At 38.9% G+C, this 19,195-nt stretch overlaps 1 protein-coding gene across 6 annotated transcripts in view; it reads right to left on the reverse strand.

The window, feature by feature from the left end:
- The window catches only part of CACNA1C (calcium voltage-gated channel subunit alpha1 C), a 481,717-nt gene that overhangs the window by 389,176 nt on the left and 73,346 nt on the right, over positions 1-19,195 (reverse strand). For all 6 annotated transcript variants that reach the window (XM_057428119.1, XM_057428116.1, XM_057428113.1 and 3 more), the window contains exon 3: positions 16,832-16,936. In XM_057428119.1, the coding sequence (XP_057284102.1) occupies positions 16,832-16,936 (105 nt within the window). The remainder of the gene's footprint in view (positions 1-16,831; positions 16,937-19,195) is intronic.

The raw sequence follows: 19,195 nt of genomic DNA on the forward strand, positions 1-19,195 counted from the left end.
GCCTGTCCCTGTAAGTGGTCTTCTAAGAAAGTTCCCTAGTCAGGAACTTTATTGGAAAGACAGAGGATTTTGTTCAGGCAAGGCTTCTGAGGGCTTACAGAGATCCATTTTTCTGATATCTGGGACACTTATATCTGGACTCAAATTTGCTAGGGAATTGATGAAAATAGGGTCAGTATCTAGACCATGCCGCTAGGTCTGTTTTCCTTGGAGAGAGACTGAAATGTCTTGGGTCCTGCCATCTCCTTTATAGTCCTTGTATGTGACCTTCCACTGAAAACTCCTTGAAATAAAGCTACTGAAGGACATCATGAATAGAAAAGGTGTTACAGTTCTGATGGTGAGCTGCCAGCTTCTTTGTGACCCTACATTGTCAAGACTAACACAGGACTAGTGGTGTCACTTCACAGATTTCCAATTTCTCTTGCTTAACTGCAATGTGAAAACAGAATTAGATTTTGAAAGATGTTTTGAATAGAGGGCTATATCACAATGAACAAGCCAATATTGTGATATTATCTGCCTCACTCCCCTCAATTTCTAGCCAAGATGGCAATCTCAATACCACTCTAGCTCTCTGTACCATCCCAAGATGAAGAATTTTTGCTGAATATGCTTTCACAACTATTAAACTCCCGAACTGAAGACTTGATATAACAGGGAGACAGCTTTTATCTTCAGACAATCCGTGACAGCATCTGAAAGACTCAGGAAAGCACAGAACTTAGTTTTGCTGTTAGCAATGCCTGGACAGTATTATCTCACGAAAGGAATGACTGGAGCTTTGGGTTTACAAGCCATAGCTTTGATGACCAGCCTAATTAAGAAACTAGTAACAGGGAATTAAAGCGATGCTCTTGGGAAGAGTTCTCCCATGTGAATGGATGTGAAAGAAGAAATTCCCTAAATAGTTTTACTGGTCACATTCAGATTTCATTTCCCAAATTCATTTGGCTTTATGTCCACAATATATACGAAGCCACATCTTATTGCCAACAAATTAGCAGTTTGAGGCTAAAGTGCACTTTCACATGTCTAACCAAGTTTGGTGGCTCCTACTTTACTGTCTCAGGATAATCTTCTCAGCTGACTATCTTGAACCTTCCTCTTTTCTCAGATTAAATTACAATAACGAGGCACAAATCTTCAGCTTCACTTACAGTAAAGCTCTGTTAAACCGAATTCACTAAAAGGCCAGGTTGGATGATGTGGATGGATTTTTAGCAAAGAATGGCCACACTCCCAAGGCAGCAAGTGCCTACATGGAGCTCGACATGAACCGAGGATGAAGGAGGATATGGGTGAAGAAGCAAAAGTAGCAGTGCAAGCAAGATAAGAAGAAACTGGACTGTGCTAAGATAGAAAATAGTGGACTGTTAGCAAATTTTATAGGATAAGTTCTCATACGTTTATTGTTAGTAGTTGCTGTGTGCCGCAGGAATATGTATCAAAGCATAGTATACTGAGCTATTGCATATGTATGCATTCAATCATCATACAACAAGCTATTGAACATGTATCTAATTATACTACAGCAAGCTATTGATGATGTATACAAATATTATAGAGCAAGCTATTGTAAATGTAACTGTAGTTGCGGTGTATTACAAGAAAATGTATCTGATTATAATACAGCAAGCTGCTGTAAGCCAAGGCAGAGAAACAGTACAAAAAGGATTGATACTCCATAATAAATGGCTTTTGTTTGATCACACCGATCTCTGACTGAGTCCATAATTTTTCTACGGCAGGATGGGGCTTTGGGCAACCTGATTTAGTGAAAGGTATGGCAGGCAGTTGGAACTAGACAATCTTTAAGGTCTCTTCCAACCCAAACCATTCTATGGTTCTCTGAAAAGCCACAGACTACTGACTTTACAAGACAGTTTCTGCAGCCTTCCAGTATCTGAAGGAGGCCTACAAGGATTTCAGAGAGGAATTCTTCATCAGGGACTGTAGCAACAGAACAAGGGGGAATAGCTTCAAATGAAAACAGGGGAAGTTCAGGTTAGGTATAAGGAAGTAGCTCTTTACTGTGACAGTGGTGAGGCACTGGAACAGGTTGCCCAAAGAAGCGGTAAATGCTTCATCCCTGGCAGTGTTCAAGGCCAGGCTGGACAGAGCCTTAAGCAACATGGCCTAGGGTGAGGTGTCCCTGCCCATGGCAGAGGGGTTGGAACTAGATGATCTTAAGGTGCTTTCCAACCCTAACTATTCTAGAAGTCTCAGATACTTAAAATACATAGGTTCCTTTTCTTTCCTTCCCTTCCATGCCAGTAGAAGGTTGACCGCACAACCATTAAGTCTTGGACCCTTTCTGGATTTTGGATCCCAAAGCTCTAGTTTTCAGGTTCCCCCACCCCACAAAAAATGGGCTCATCTAACTCAGTACTGAGCCTCCAAGAGTGACCATAATCAAAAGCCAAAGGAATATCAACAACAGCACGTACGTGTACCTCTCCCACATAGCCTCCCAGCCTTCAATTATTTTTAGCTCAAGGGATTTCCTCAGCCTGACACAGTTTGTCTATTTATTAACTCTCAATGGACCTCTTTTTCACCTTGTTCCATCCTCCCCTAAAGTAATCTTTCTGTTTTCTTACACAACAGCAATACTTCAGACTAAACCTCTTGATTTTTCATGAGGTAATGTCAGAGGGGAATGGTGCAAAGAATGAGTCATTTCTCTCTCATGACTCAACTTTTGTCCAGGAATGCTGTGAGGCTACATGGAATAAGTGGAAATCACTGCTCCTGGCACAAGTCAATCAGCTCCCATGTGCAACAATTAATTTTAATAAGCCAGCAAAACAAAAGGCCTTACTGAAAGTCATAAAAGGCTTCTACATGCTGGTCATCTTCCATGTTTAAAGTATATAGGCTTCTCTACAATTCACTGAAAAACAACTGCAAAATGAACTGTTGCTTACTGAAACAAAACATCACTGAGTAGCAAGAAAAATTCTACCAAGAACTTTATCAGAGGTCCAGTCTAAGATTATTTAACATAAAGTAGCTTCTATTGTCACAGAATTGAGAATTTCAGCATTTAAAAGAACGTGTTTAGGTTGAGTCTCATCACAACCATCATATCCAGTTCATGCACAGACTATATCATTTCAAATAAAGTCAGGAGGTGCTGTGGTTTAAGCACAGCCAGTAACTCAGCTGCAGCAGAACCCAGGACAGTAGGCTATTTTCCCCCCCCAGAGAATGGTGAATAATGAGATTAATTTTTAAGTAAATAACATCCCTGTGAGAAAACGTGCTTTGCTTTCCTCCTTCCTCCATTCTCCCTGCTCTAGCACTCAGCGTTGGAAGCAAAGACAAGCATAAATCACTATACACCATCAAGGCATAATTGGCCCAGAGAACTTGGCATCATGCCCAGGATTTTACTCACTCCATGACAAGTGGTGTTCTCTTCAGCTAGGATTTATCCAACCTTATCAATAAATACCTCGAGCATGGTCATTTGATGGACATGATGAGATTGGATTCCAAAACATTTAGGGTTCTATACAGTACTGCACTATTGTGAAGAAAATGGCAATATCCTGAAGCAGAAGCAATTTCTTTTTCTGACGTTAAATTTCTCAACAAATTGTTGCACAATCCTTGTCGGCCATGTATAACATGAGGGCTTTTTAAAATTCATTTGGTTCTTTTTTTTCTGTATGCTATTCTATGAGCCATTTCCCCCTCAGTGTTTGCTTTACAGTCATCACCACTTTTCTCACTTACACATGATGAGGGAGAATATATTCTCATCTGTGTCTTCAGAAGCAAGATGTGGATTTGTTTACAAGCTTTCCGTTCTTGCTTTTCTGATTCAGACCAAGGGATCTAAAGTAACAGGTTTTAACATGGCAAGTAAAAGCAACATACTCAAAGCCCACAGTCAGTTTCTCTTGCTCTCTAGTCCAATTAAAAACAATTTACTGATAGCAGGATGGAATAATTACATAATTACTTTGTATACAATGCGGGGCTCCATCAGGTAAAACTGAGAGAAGATTCAGAGGCACAACAGCACTAACAGTAGAAGAAACATGTTGTTTGCAAGCTGTGCAAGTGAGACTCGCTTACCGAGATCAATCTGAATGCTTCCAATTGTGCTAAATCAGTGCAAGGTGAAGAGGACTTAGAGAATTGGGAATTATTGAACAAAATGTTTCAGCATAGCAAGATAGCCAGAAAAAAAAAGGCATATGTCTGGAATGAAGTAATGTAGGCTAAACTGGCTAAACTGACTGAACTGTCATTATACATATATTGAGAAGCAACAGCTCATTAAGGTGGCTTCCAGATCACTTTCAAGGTCAACAAAACATAAGCATCAGGGCAAAGCTTTGGATAAGACAGCTAATAAGATTCTAGGATGCCCAAGGAGAAAAACTGAACCAGAGAAGAATTGCTTTCTGTGCTGTGCTAGTGACAATATTATTGAAAACTTTATCTACCTCCAATGTCCATCCTTCAAAGATGTTGCTGATGAGCACTTTCTGGAGAAGAGAAAAATCATAAGAATTGTTATCAGGAAATAGTGAAAATGGAGAAAAAGTTGTGGTCCTCGTAATAGGGACAATTAAGCCATGACTCAAGCATAATCTGTCAGAATTTGTCTGGAGACAGGAAAGACATTTTCATTCTTGTTGTAAATTTGTACAGTAGTGGAAGAATGCATGGAGGAACGGGAAAAAACAAAAACACCAAAAACCCAAACAAACAAACAAAAAAAAACCACCAAAAAAAAACCAACCCAAATATCCTATTTTCAGGTTGCATTACTCTTAAGCAGCTTTAAATTAGAATTAAGGTTGTTCTTACACATATGCTAATCACATCTTTCCTCTTCTTGAGGGAGGAATTACTTCATGAATTTATATGACCAGTGGAAAACAAGACCAGACACTTAAAATTATCACCTACCACCTTACAATATCATCTGATGCATAGAGCTTGCCTACAACTTTAAGTTTGTGCTCACCTCTGGGTCCTGTTATAGTCTACTTCATTTGGTCTCTCCCTAGTCCCACAGGGTCAGACACACTTTCAAAAGGTCATAGGCCGCTTTATTTTAAGCGGCTCAACCAAACAAAATAAAAAAAAAAAAAGGAATCATTTTCAGGTCCCTATGGATTTTCATGCTTTCAAAAGTTCAAAGACTCTGCTGAACCCAGTTTGTCTTATGGGCTGGAACAGTAAAGGCACATCAGTTTCCGTAGCCAGAGGCACGTAGAGCAACGTGGCTATCACTGTATTTAGCTGCTTTCAGCCCTCTGTCCACATGTGCAGATGCATCGATTAGAAGCAATTTTCTATACTCTCCTGATCAAAGCTTAGAAGTCACCCATGAGAGAACAGTGAAAGGCCTTACCTGCTCTACCACTGTTTCAAAAGCAGAGCAGCCTGCTTTCCTGCACAGACTGTGAAATGGACCCGCTACCCCTCCCAGTCAGACAGGAGGGAGGGTGCAAGGAAAAGGAAGAGGCACTCCTCCTACACACACAGCTGCTGCTGTGTCTGCACACAGAGACAAGGGAGAAGCCTCCAGACTGGTGCCTGTTACCCTGAATGTCTGTGTCAGTGTGAGTGTGTACTTGTGTGGAAGGTGGGGAATGACAGGGCCAAAGCCTACCTCTGACAATTACACATCCGCTATGAGCGCCACACAGAAACATCCATAACTGTGGTCCCCAAAAAGGTCTCAGAAATGGATCCTAGGCATAGGTGGAACCACGCTCTTAAGTTCTGCTTCAGTGTATTAGTTCAACAGAGGCTTTAAAAAATAAAATAAAACAATAAAACCAAGACATACTGAATAACCAGCGATTCAAAAATCCTTCTTTGAAAACTATTATTGAGAAAATTAAAAAAGCCTGTAAATTAAATAAGTTATCATGCAATAAAACCTTTCTTTTATTTCACTGAAGAGCATTGGCATGCACACAGACTGGGAACCATGTTAGTTTAGGTCTTGATGGTGGGTGATGGGGAGAATGAACCACAAAGAACAGACTGCTTTTAACACACACCTTCAGATTCATACTAGAGCCCAACAATGTTACCTGCCTACCATGGAAAATGACTTGAGTAACCAAGATTAACAGCACAGAGAAGCACATGAGCAGCAGCTTGTATACAAGCTGTGATCTCTCTTCCTCTGAAAGGGGGAATCAATACCTCTGTAGTATCCTTTTTCAATGCAGTACTGAAATGTGAAAGTGAAGGTAAACATTCCCAAATGGAGCTGTCATCCAGGACTGAATTTATTTCAAGAGATAATCAGAAAAATTTCCAAAGTTGTATCAGCACTTCTCTCAAATACTGCATTGCACTTTATCTAGACTAGCTCCTGTCCTTTAAACCTTTAAAATGCTATGTCCCTCATATAGCCATATCCTCTGTAAGGTGAATGCTACGTAGATGCTCAAAACTGAACAGATTTAGACCTTCTGAGACTTGCAAACATATTTTGTCATATTTTTTTCTCCTTTCTTCTTTCACTCCATGAGATTTCAGTACAAAAAAAAAAAATCATCTAAAAGACTCAAACACATTCTCGTATTTCATGGCCTCTGAAAGGCTAAAAGCATTCAACTTTGCTTCATCTGCTTCTTCCTTTTTCCCCTATGAACTGTCAAGTATTTGCATGCAGCAGCCTGATGCTTCAAAAGAAAGACAAAGTAGCAGCAGCGCTGGTTTTATCATAAGGACAATGAAAACTGGAAACAAAATAGATTTGGACATTAATATTTATATCAAATATAAAAAAAAGAAGCTGAAACAAATGTCATTTTTCAGTGTTATCAAGTGGGTTAAACATTTAATTGAAGTAAAAGGTAATGCTGGAACTTGAATAGTTATCATCAAGAAGTTATTTACGTCAGGATGAAAACATCACAGTATCACAGTATGTTAGAGATTGGAAGGGACCTCGAAAGATCATCTAGTCCAATCCCCCTGCCAGAGCAGGAACACCTAGATAATGTTACACAGGAATGCGTCCAGGCGGGTTTTGAATGTCTCCAGGGAAGGAGACTCCACAACCTCCCTGGGCAGCCTGTTCCAGTGTTCCGTCACCCTCACTGAGAAGAAGTTTCTTCTCAAGTTTAAGTGGAACCTCTTGTGTTCCAGTTTGTACCCATTACCCCTTGTCCTATCATTGTTTGCCACTGAGTAGAGCCTGGCTCCGTCCTCGTGACACTCCCCCTTTATATATTTATAGACACTTATAAGGTCACACCCCTGAGATGGATAAAAATCAGAATCGTCAAACGAGAATTACGATACAGTGAAAATGTTAAATAAGACAAGAGCTAAAAAGGAGTCAGTGACTTGACTCTTAGCTAAAACTTTGTTCAGGTTGAATAAGGGAAGAATAAATACTGATTAATGACTTATAAAAGTTAGAATACAAGTTGCACACACCACAGCTGCACATCCAGCTGACCTATATATATGCAGATGCCAACTTTCATCTACAGTTCTCCCTACTTTGACATACAGCACTGATTTCATAGAAAACTCCAGATGAAAACATAGTACCTCTCCATTACAACAGTTGCACATGATTATTTGGTATTTGCACAAACAAATGCTTAGTTAGCTTCTTGGATTCAGGAGGCACCCAAGGCATTTAACAGCACTGGGAAGCTGGAATCCTCTATTTCCTTCCCTTTGTTGCAAGGACAGAAGTGGCTTTAAAAAGCAGAGGTATCCAGTTTCTTCCTTCTACAGAAACAAACCTTAATAGTTAAATACCCCAAAAAGCTGTCACTACAGTGATACAAATCTAATGTGTGTTTGAAATCTTTGTTTGTCATTGTTGTGATTTAGCTTAACAGCTAGAGGTGAACAGGAGCTGTTCATTCTCTTTAATGTTATTTCATCTTGCAGTCTTTCATCTCAGCCCACTACTCCTGAAGGGCATTGATGCGCCTCTTGTTCAGATTCAGACATTATCTTGGTGACCAATGATGAGGAGAGGCTTTCCGTTTGTTTGGTTGTTTTTTTAAATACAAGTTTAGACTGGTAAACAATTATGCAACTAGATCTTTAAAAATCTTTTGTGACCACATGTTTGGCTGCATAATCTCATTTAAACAGTGATTCTTGTTTTAAAGCGACTCAAACAACAAAGCCACACAAGGATAACAGCATTGAGTGGTTTTCAATGGATAAAGATAACAATTACAATAAAATAACATGCAAGTTCTGCTTTTGTGTGATGTTTTATATTTGAGGGTATGTAACAGAACTAAAACATTTCAAAATGTCCACATGAAAAGCATTCACTATGCTTTAGATCAAAGAGTAATACAGAGATTAAGCACATTTATTGCTAACTAGAAAAACATTTCAACATACCAGATGAAGATAATCATATGCAAAAGATGACTGCTTCAGTTCCTAATATGAGCTACCTAAACATAAGTTTTACAAGAAATAGACAATAGCAAGCCAGCAGAAGAGGAAGAATTCCAACACCCCAAACTCTCCATCACTGCAAGTTTATCAGGACAGCCTGAAAAACAGTTGCACACTTGCCAGCACAGCTAGCCAAATATAGCCCATGGAGCTAAAGGTGTTGACACCACTGTTTGAGAGACTTTCAAGAAACTGTACTGCCAGCAACCACAGGATGGTAACAGTTTTCAAAGAGCAGGTATGCTCCTTTGGCCAGATGTTTTTGGGCATTAGAGCCCAAGGTCTGCATGGATAAAGTCACTATGAGTATCAAGACATCAATTTGCATCATGCATGTATAAAACTTTACAGGTATACATCATTGAAGTGTCTAAACAAAGCAAAATCTGCATTTCTTAGTGTCCCACAGACCATCACATTACTAAGGTTGTAGCAAAATGTTAGAAAACCTCTGCAGCCCAGAAGTGGTCCAGCTCTCTTGCCTAGGCTTAGGTAAAAGAGAACTCGCTAAGAATGTCTTAAGCAGATAACCTGCTGTGCCAACTTTCCAACATCTGCAGAACTGCAGCATACTGTGGAGATGTGAATGAATTTTTCCTGCTGCTTACCAGAACTCTTCCCCTAACTGGTGAACTTCCAACATCATATTCTTAATAGAGAAATATCATTGACAGGTTTAGGCTCTTCACAGTTATTGTACAAGAAAAGAGATTTTGTTCATAGGGTTGTAGACAAACTCCTTTATAAATTGTCTAGCATTTCCCAAAAGTGAAATTCGAGGATGGTCATTGCTTGCTTTGAAGTACAGGCTGTCTGTCATTCAGCCAGGAGGACAGAAGAGCTGCTATGACATGTTTTAGGAGATAAAAAACGTGGGGGGAAAATCAGAATTGTTCCCCAGAGGAATAGCTAGTCAAAATTTTGACAAACATACAAAACATTCTTCCCTTTGAGCAATTCTGCCCCTTGGCAAGCAGCACATCCATTCTTTTATTTCCAAGGGAATTATGAAAAGTTGTGGGGAATTTTTCTAGTTTTCAAAAGTAGGAGGAGTATTGCCTTTAGAGTCAAAGATTTTGTAGATGTCAGCGAAGTCCAATGTTCCAGTGATTGTCAATAGCATGCACTAAATTAGAGGATGCATTTGAGTGAAAATCAAGTAAAAGCCAGTGAAGTCAATGGGAAGTAAAACCATCTACTGAATTTATAGAGATTCATATTTCCCAACATCATTAAACTCATGAACAGAAGTCTAACATCCTAAAGATTTGCAGAGGGATAAGGATACTTGTACCAAAAAGACCCAGGAAACGTGCCTGTCATTTTGGAAATTAGACTACAGCTAACACAGTACTTAAAATCTCTTATTTGTCCTGCTTCCAAAGCTTTCCTATCTTTTCTGATCAAGAGGGGAAGTGAACATGAGGTTTGATAAACAAGAATAATTGCCACCTGGAAAAAAAAAAAGCTAACACACACTTAATAACTGACTTAGAAAGCTTACACATAAAGAAAGGGAAAATGGTAATCAGAGCTGTCTAAAGAAATGGGATAAATGGCTTCATGTTTGGACTAAGTCAATAAACGAGCTGTCAATCAGAACCAAAACATATAGTTAAAATTTCAAAAATCACTTACACAAAAACATACAACCTGCAAATTTCAAGTTGCTATTTCCATGGATTTGGATTAGTTTGTATAACCGATTTTTTTTACTTACAGTCCTACTTACACAAAACTTAGGCCTACTGTAAGCAAATAGGGATATCCATTTCTGCTACCAATCTTGTAGCTGTTTGTCTACAGAGAAAGGTCCTTTCTCTGCAACTCCTCTAAATCAGGACAGCCCTTTTCAAATAGTTGAATTTTGCCTCAAAGCCACATTGTTCACTTTCACATCCTACCTGAAACCTACTTCTTCTCGTTATCCTCTTTATTACATTACAGACTGCATAACATAAATGTACTTGACAACATTACAGCATTATTTATAATTTATTCTTTAATTCTAAAAGCCTATTATGCCATTTTGCAGTATCTCACCGATTGTGAAGCACTATGACACATTTTAATATGGAAGATATTAATGCAGGTGAATTTCTAGCACTATTTCTGTTAAAGCTACCCAGTATTTTCCATTAAGATACTGTTTTCAGCTCTTTTGAATTGCTACTTTACTTGTTAATCCTACAGTTTCCCAGGCTAGTTTCTGTTTCAGGCTGAGTATTTGTGAACTATTTCAGACAAAACAGTTTAACACCACCCATTGATTTATCCTAGTTTAAAAAATATATCTCAACTATTTTCTTTAGTGATCATACTATTTGCAACAAGGCCATATATCTGCCAAATTAATGGCCTTTGTGTCAGGGCTACATCTTTTGCCTTGTCTACCCATTTAAGTTTAGCCAGATTGGCTTTTTAAAACCTCCATCTGCACAGGCTCCACAGAGACTTGCTAAGACTTAACGCCCAAACTGTCATTACAAATACTAATCAGGCGTCTTACAGCTTCTGCAAAACAAAATGCATGTGTCACATCCACAGAGGCTAGCAAGGGCTACAAAAGCTTTCAAGGACCTATGTAATAGCTGTTCTCAGCTGGTCTGAATCAAGCTGGAATAAAGCAAATGAATTTTCAGCTGGGCTGCTCTCTCAGTATTTCTGCCACTGTTATACAGACATTGGAAAGGACACTACTAATTTCAAAACCAAAAGGGATAAAAAAAAAAACAGGGACCGGCTCAGACTGGGAGACCTATGTATTGAGAATGGAGCTGGAAAATAACAAAGAAGCAGCTGGAAAGAGTATGGAGATTTTGAGGGTTACTTGGTTACAGAGACCAGGTCTAGGAGTGGAAAGGAATTTAAGACCAGAGTTAACAATAGAAGTGGTCAGGGAGCCAAACCTGAGTAAGGATAGCACTGATATCAACAGACAAAACAGGCGAATAACATATGAAACCACTATGGAGAAGAGAATAGGGAAACTAAAAGCAAGAGGTCTTATAGAAACGGGATTGGAAAGAGAAAAATTACCTGGCAAAGCAAAGATAATAAATTTTATAAAGCAACAAAAATGAGGACACAGACATAAGAGATCTCAGAGGAGATCAAGAGATGATCAACAACAACAAGCACAGACTGGGTGAGGACATAGGGACCACTAGTATAAAGAGAAGCAGAAAGCTGCCATTTGACTAGGACATCTCACCATGACAGCAGTAACCATCCCACTTTACAGACTGGAAAACTGAGACAGCAATTTACCCAAGGCCACACTGTTTGTCAGCAGCAGAACCAGCAGATAACCTGAATATTGTCTTCTCAAATATAAAGCTTATTCTTCCACACTGTGCTTCACTATTGCCAAAGATGCTGAGTATCAGCCTCTCCATGCCAGAGGCAGGGCTTCCGGGGACTCTGGGATATGTTGAGCCTAAATTCCATCATTTTCCATTTCCTTAGCATTACAGAAGTCAGAGATTCACAATCTTTCTGGAGGAAGTCCTTAAGGATTTTTTGGAACAACCTCCTTTCTTCTCCTCATCCTGATCCCAGTGTCTTTCCAGCCTCTTCAGCTCCTCTCTTCCATCTTCTGTCCCTTACTCCCCACTTTTCAAATTCCATAACCTCCCCCAGCTGTGGCAGTGCTGGCATGAAGCCCAAGCTAATAAGCCTATCAGAGCTTATTAGCTTGGTATCTCCTCTACCCTGCCCTGCACCTCACCTCTGACATTGACATCTCATTACTGTATTCACTTACTAGTTGAGAACTGTCACATAAGATGACAGCAATGACACAAACCAAAAGCTTTTGTGCAGTATTCTTCCTTATCCTTGTCCAGAAAAACCATCCCTGTTTTTCCTGATCTCCTCATCACCACTCTGCTCTCCAACACTTTTCTGACTTTGCACAATTAAAAATGAGAGACTGTTCAATATGCTGGCTCCAGAATTCTCTGACATAAAAAAAATGCTGAAGTTCTTTATGCCAGTATCTAGAAAGATAATAGATGAAGCCATATTCACACCTATTGTGTCAGTCTGCTGCAAATGCAGAAAGATTAAACACACTTTATTCTTTTTTGCACATAAATCACCTGCTCAACTGGATGCTACCATAACCACCAGTTACTAAAGCAGTCATACCTTCCTGAAAGGCAAGCCCCCTTTCTGTAGACAGGCATTTCCACAAACACTGTCTGGCACAAGCACAGACAAGCAAGCAGAAATCCCACTTTTCCTTTCACTGGGTCCTATTTGAGATTTAACAAATTAGTCTGAAGGTAACACAAGGTAACACAAGGGATCTTTTTTAAGTTTAGCTAGTATAAAACAGGATTTCCTTCCTGCAATAAGGACAAGGGAGGGACAGGAGAGCTATCGAAACAACACAGAATCTTCTCCTGCTATTTAGCTAAAGCATAAACAATCGAGTTGCCTTCCACGGAACGTGCTGTAAACCTTGGTCTTAACCTCATTATGTTATCGCCATGCTGTGACATTGACCAGGCTTCTGCCATTTGCAATTGCCAGTAAAGTGACAGAAGCATTTTCCTTTCAGCTTCCTATCTTGGGCGGTCCATAGTTTTATTCCTAAATGTACGTTATCTCTGTTCTAATGCATAATTGCAGGGATAACAAGCAGAAAGCCTCTGTATCAGTTACAGCCTCTCATGCAGGCTAACTTTAATTCCCTTCAAACTAGCTCCCGTTTTCCTGACTGCATCAAGAGAATACATTACTGTTCTTTGAATGAGCTTTACTTGTAAATTTAAGCAAAGTTTCAGCAGAGTTCACTCTTATAAAAACATTTTTGCACCTACTACAACTCATCCACTTGTGAGAGCTCAGCAGTTTTCCAGTGAACACATTGCACAAGTAAAACACAGAAACTGCTGAAGCAATTTCAAGCATGTTATGACTATATTATATTGTTCTGACATTTTTCTTCCAGCCAGTGTCAAAGACATTGCAGTGAGCATAAAAATATGAGATCTGGGGGTTAGTATAAACATGCATTTGAAAAATTAAAGTTCTTCACAGTCCAAGTTACTATCCCTAGCCTTGATAAAAATGGCTTAAGGATTTACAGGAAGTATTATTATTATTACAGGAAACCAAATTGCAGTGAACCATACAGAACATGTGCGTGCTATTTGGTCTAAACTTGTAGTACATGATAGCTAATCACAATTCCTTGCTAACAAAAAAAATGAAGGAATTTATTGGACTTTTCTGTATTTATTTCCAATACTTACACTAATGACTGTGGCATCATATCAAATAGGTCTTACACCTAAAGACAAGGCTGGTTAAAACGGAGATATGACTACAGGTTCCTGGTTTTGTACAGGCAAATGAGACATGTGTCTCTTCAAGACTTCTGTAGAAGGCATAAAGCAATACATAAGCCCTATTTGACCAGTGGCTGATCACATCTGTGAAATTAAACTATTTACCAAAACATTATTCAGCTATCATTTTCTGCTTTTAGAGAGAGAAGGAAAGAAGCAACTCCCACAATTCAGAACTCCTTTCTCTTCTCTCACTACCCTCTACTCCATCATCCTGTTAAAAACAAGCGACTGAATTTTTACCTCAGCCTGCAAAGAAAACATTGTTTGAAAAGTTATGATAAAACCTTAGAGAAGAAACACTCAGACCCTAAGGGAAAAGTGGCAGCTTATTGGAAAACTGTTGTGTCACTTTCAGACCTTGTAAAACAGATACTATCCATCATGTTTTCTGTAGATAGTTCTTTCATGTTAAGGACGGCTCTAGAAACATAGGATGTGGGAGGTTCTGTCATAGCTTTACCCCTAAAAGGGGCTAAACTGCAAAATGGGAATGAATCAAGAGTTACACAAGTGAAAACTTCTTCTGGTCACATAGGAAGATTCTGTATGCATTTTGTTAGACTCACACTTTCACACTGTGCATGCTATTAACCTGCGTGCACGCATTGAAGACATACCCTCCTTTCCTCTTTCAGCTTTTAAAGGTTTAGGGATCATGGCTGCAAAGTAAATCTGATTGCAAAATACATGCTCACAGGTAGGAAAAAAATAAAAGTGAAAAACAAGTGAGTACAACAAGAAGCTAGTACAACAACTCTTCTGCAGTTCCTACCATATGGAATAACTTCCCTTTAATTCTGCGCTTCATCTAAGCTTTCATCCTATTCCAAAACACAACTAAAACATTTTTTCACCCTTATTTCACCCATTTGCCTCCACCAACCCCCCCCCCCCCCCCCATTGCTCAGTACTTTATGCACTCACCACAATACACAACTCTTCACAATTCTATGAAAAGCTTCAGAATGCAGCATCTGACACACGCAAAAAACTGTGTTTCCAAACAGCGGTATATACATGCCAAAATATATGTATATCACCCTGAGAAAGCAAACAAACAAAACCACAAATCCCACAAAACCACAACAAGGGACTAGCGATACCACAGGACCAAAGGCTACTGGGCAGTTGGCGGTCCAGGGTTTCCTCTACAGTATAGAGTCTTAATTCCACTAGCGCAAACCCCTCATGGAATACTAAGTATCTCATTTTCCATTTTTAATTACTTTTTCCATTAAGACCCAAAGAACAATGTGTAGTCAAGCAGTCTCCCCATTTACTTTCTTCTCCCCCCTCTTCCTCTAAAACTGCTGTTTAGATAAATTAACAATGCCTCCTCACCTTCATTGCTATAACATTTCTAAACTTTCCTCAGATGATGATTTTTGCTTGGCTCGGCTTTTTAAACTCCTACTCACAAATAACACAAGTGTTTTGGTAGACTGACCAAATGATGCAAAAGATGCCTTGGAAAACAGATGCAGAATAGCAATTCAGCTCACAGAAGTGCATATATTTTCTGATAGAAGAACAGTTTTAATAAACCTCATTCAATTAAGAATATACTCCCAACCCAGTATAAGCCAACAGCCTCCTCACTGAAGTAAGACAAATACCCCCACAAAATAAAACTCAAGACAAATTAAAGAGTTTGCTAAACTTCAACTCTGCTGTTTTCATATCTCAGCCTTGGAAGTCAGAACGTGCATTAAATATACTGTCTTTTATCACCAGAGAATCAACTGAATTGAATGTGTTTTTTAAAAGATACTCATTTTGAAAGGTGCCATACTGAATTATCTTGCATATACACACCACAATTCATCACTGGAAATCACCAAGTCAAGCTAACAAAAAGATAGCAGCAAGAGAAAATAAGACAAGATCACATACCCTGTCAATATAAAGAATAGTTAAAAGTTAACAATCACGTATCTCCTCCTGCTCCTATTTTTAAACTTCTTTAAGGAGTTACAGAGGAAAAGCATTAAATCTTTTATTCCCTTTTTTTTAACACAGAAGTACAGTTCCAGCAAAGTCCTGAAGTTTGCAATTTGTTTTGTGTAACTCCAGGAGATATTTAATCAAGTGACTGACTCCCAAGAAGAGCACGGATCATTTTAATCACAACATCTGTCGGCCACCCCAATTATCCCTACTTTGGAAGTATGGCTTTTGTTTTCCTCCTCTGTTGCTCTTAAATTTCTTTTGTCTCAGTAAATTTTAATCAGGAAGGAGCATCCCAACTCTTAAACTCTGGGAGCAAGTTTTCATCCTGATCCAACCAGACAAGTGGGAGATTTGTTCACATATTTGAGAGAAAGAAAAATGTTTTCTGCTAATTCAATGAATTGTGTTCCAGAATTGGTTTATGCTGTGTCTGTACCGAACAGAATTTTTTGCTATGACTTCATGTTATGCCAAAAGTAAACACTCTTGCCTTTCTATATAGACAGTTCTATCCCAAAGTACCAACATACGCATCAGTGGTGATGGAGGAAAAGCTATTTTCCTCAACAGGGAAGAAAAAAAAAATCCCAAATAAAGAAAAAAAAAAACAAACCCACAAACAGTGTCCAGCCACACACATCTCTGAAATGCAAGAATTAATGTATTTCCTTACAAATTAGTCATCAAGCTGCACTCTCAAGTATCACCTGAGACAAGGACATGACCAGTTTCACAATGGCACTTTAAAACAAAACCCATCATATAATCCATGATTAAAAGACCTCTTCCGCAAATACCTCCAGTTTAAAACTTACCAAGCACTTTTGCAGCATGCAGAAATTTGTTAACCAAAATCACAACACATACAGCACCCACGCAATTTTTGGGACATTCTTTTCTAAAGGCAGCTCAGTTGAAACAGATGCTAACATAGAAGAGGAGACACAGCACTCCAATCCAATTTTTACTCTATTACATTCTTATCTTTGGTAGGTACATTTATGTTCCCTACCTTCAACAGTCTCTCTGGTCACTTCTAAAAAGGACTTTCAAAATAGTAAAACTAAACACCATTAAGGACTTACCAGATTGGAATTGGTGGCATTGGAATCATCTTCTGGAAAGGGGATATAGATAGCTAAGGCCACACAATTGGCAAAAATAGTCAGTAAAATAATTATTTCAAATGGTCTGAGGAATGGAGTTAAGGAAATTGTTCCAAAATGTGCACACACAAATAAAAAAAAAAGATTTATAAGAATTCTGTTTAAAGAAAACATTCCAAGCCCCTTATATTCTGAAAAGAAACATATGCCTTTTTAAGTGCTTTTAGGAGCTCCCAGCCAAGAATCTTCCTAATATGTCAAAAGCAGTGTAGGCCAGTCGCGTGCCAGAGTAAACACAGATTTCTTAAAAGTTTTTTCTTCCTTTATTTATTTAGATTGCATTTTCCCCATTTTCCTTCAAGTGTGGTTGCACTATTTTTAATAGCAGAAGCCTGCTCTAGAAGGACTGTCATCTTTTGTCTTACAATTAGCTTCCCTCAGTCTTTTCCATCTGCATTTACAAACCCTGAAACAATTTTAGCCAAAGTTTTGGGTGTTTTTTTTTTGGCGTTGTATTTCTCTCCTCCCCCCCCACCCCCCTTTGCCTTTCCCAGTCTCTGATATCTCAAAGTTAAATGCAAGGGCCCAAGAAATACAGGCATACATTCAGCTAGAAGACATTTACATGACGATAAGATTTGTTAAGGCAAAAGAAAAAAGTTTTGCCCAAAATGTGTTTATACTGCACATTGCCATGTATGCTTGTTTTGCTTAAGAATTGTTTTAGGCAGTATTTCTTTTTAATTTGGATTTCCTTTAGTATTCATAGGGAAAACAAGTGCGCTTACACAGCGTATTAGGTGCAAAAGGAAGCTAAGAGTTCTTATAATGAAGTAGCACCAATTCCAGGGCATTTCAGACCAGCATCAACTTCGTTAGATAAAACACCACAATCATACTGGATGTTCAACAAGCAAATCCTGCACAGCCTTGATGCCCCACTGACTGTCCATTGGGATCAAAAGACATTTTGCTACTGACCAATTTGCTGGCACTGTATTTCATCTACTTCTGTGGACTTCTTAAATGCTGTGAAGTGACTCCAAACGCAGACTAGAGACCAGATTTACAGCCTGTCTACGTTTACTTGCCTGCAAGAATATCCTGGAAGCTAGCTCTGGGAAAACTCACCAGTACTCTGGAGGGGAATTAAAAGCAGGACAGGACAGGGAGAATGCCAAGCATAACCTGCGCCACAGAGTGCATTTGAGCATGAATTTATATACCATGGGACTGGCTTTGCAGCATTGCCAAATGTCAACACAGCATGTATGTTTCTGGTCAGCAGACTACTGTTCTCAGCAGGTTTTAGCAGGAAAGAACTGGAGATCGGGATGTGCAGCAGCAGGAACTGCAAGAGATACACAAAGTCCAGGCACCTGGCCACTGCTTACGCTCAGACACTTTCTACATTTCACATATGGAATAGTCAAAGTATTCCAAACTTGCCAGACTACCCTGCTTAAACCTATGAATAATAGGAGATATATGACCATACTGAGGAAGAAAAGCAGATAAGGGTGCTATCCATGGGACTTCTCAAAAAGTTCAGGCTGTATATATAGTGTTTACTGTATAAACACCTGAATTTCCACAGGCTCTCCTTTTCTTAATAACTTTCTTCCTAGACTTCTTGGTTTTGACAGGATTGTTATCTTTTAACTTACCACTGTTTATGCATATTTTCTTCAACTTCTTTTTGCACTGTAAAAAGAAAATGGTGTAAACTCTACAAATACCCTGCACACAGAGCAGAAAATTAAACAGACAGCTAAATCTTTGCAAAATAAGGCAATTGCTTCATTTCACTTTTTCTTAGGTGCACTTGCACCTTCAGCCTCTTAATGCTCAGATCAGAAACACTGCAGAAGTACCATTTGATATTTAATATCTACTGTGCTTAGACTTGAGTGGTTCAGCAAATTAAGCTAAGCTTTTCTCAGTAGTTTTTAGCAATTAGGATGAATACAGATAAAAATAAATTTCATCAAAACCCTTTAATATTGTTACTTGTGATTGATGCGTTTCACATTGATAAACACTAGATATCCAATGAGCGGTTCTGATGGAAAACAAAAATACTTCCATCAACTCACCTAAAAGCAAACAAAACCATAAAACGCAATCATCAGCATCTTTGGATTGCTTTAAATGCATTGTTTGGTCCTCTCTTGATCCCAGCACTGCTGTATCCTGTTTTACAGCACATCATTCCCATCATTCATTGCTGATCTTATTCATTTATCGAATGTCACTCTGTGCTTTTTTCTAAAGACATGTGGTTACTGGGGTGCTAGCAAGTGAACCACTATTCAGCTTCATCCTGTTAGTCATCACCCATCT

The sequence above is a fragment of the Pezoporus wallicus genome, unplaced genomic scaffold (assembly GCF_028554395.1).
Source record: "Pezoporus wallicus isolate ANWC-B61680 ecotype Strahan unplaced genomic scaffold, APGP_CSIRO_Pwel_v1 contig_2908, whole genome shotgun sequence".
Classification (NCBI taxonomy): domain Eukaryota; kingdom Metazoa; phylum Chordata; class Aves; order Psittaciformes; family Psittacidae; genus Pezoporus; species Pezoporus wallicus.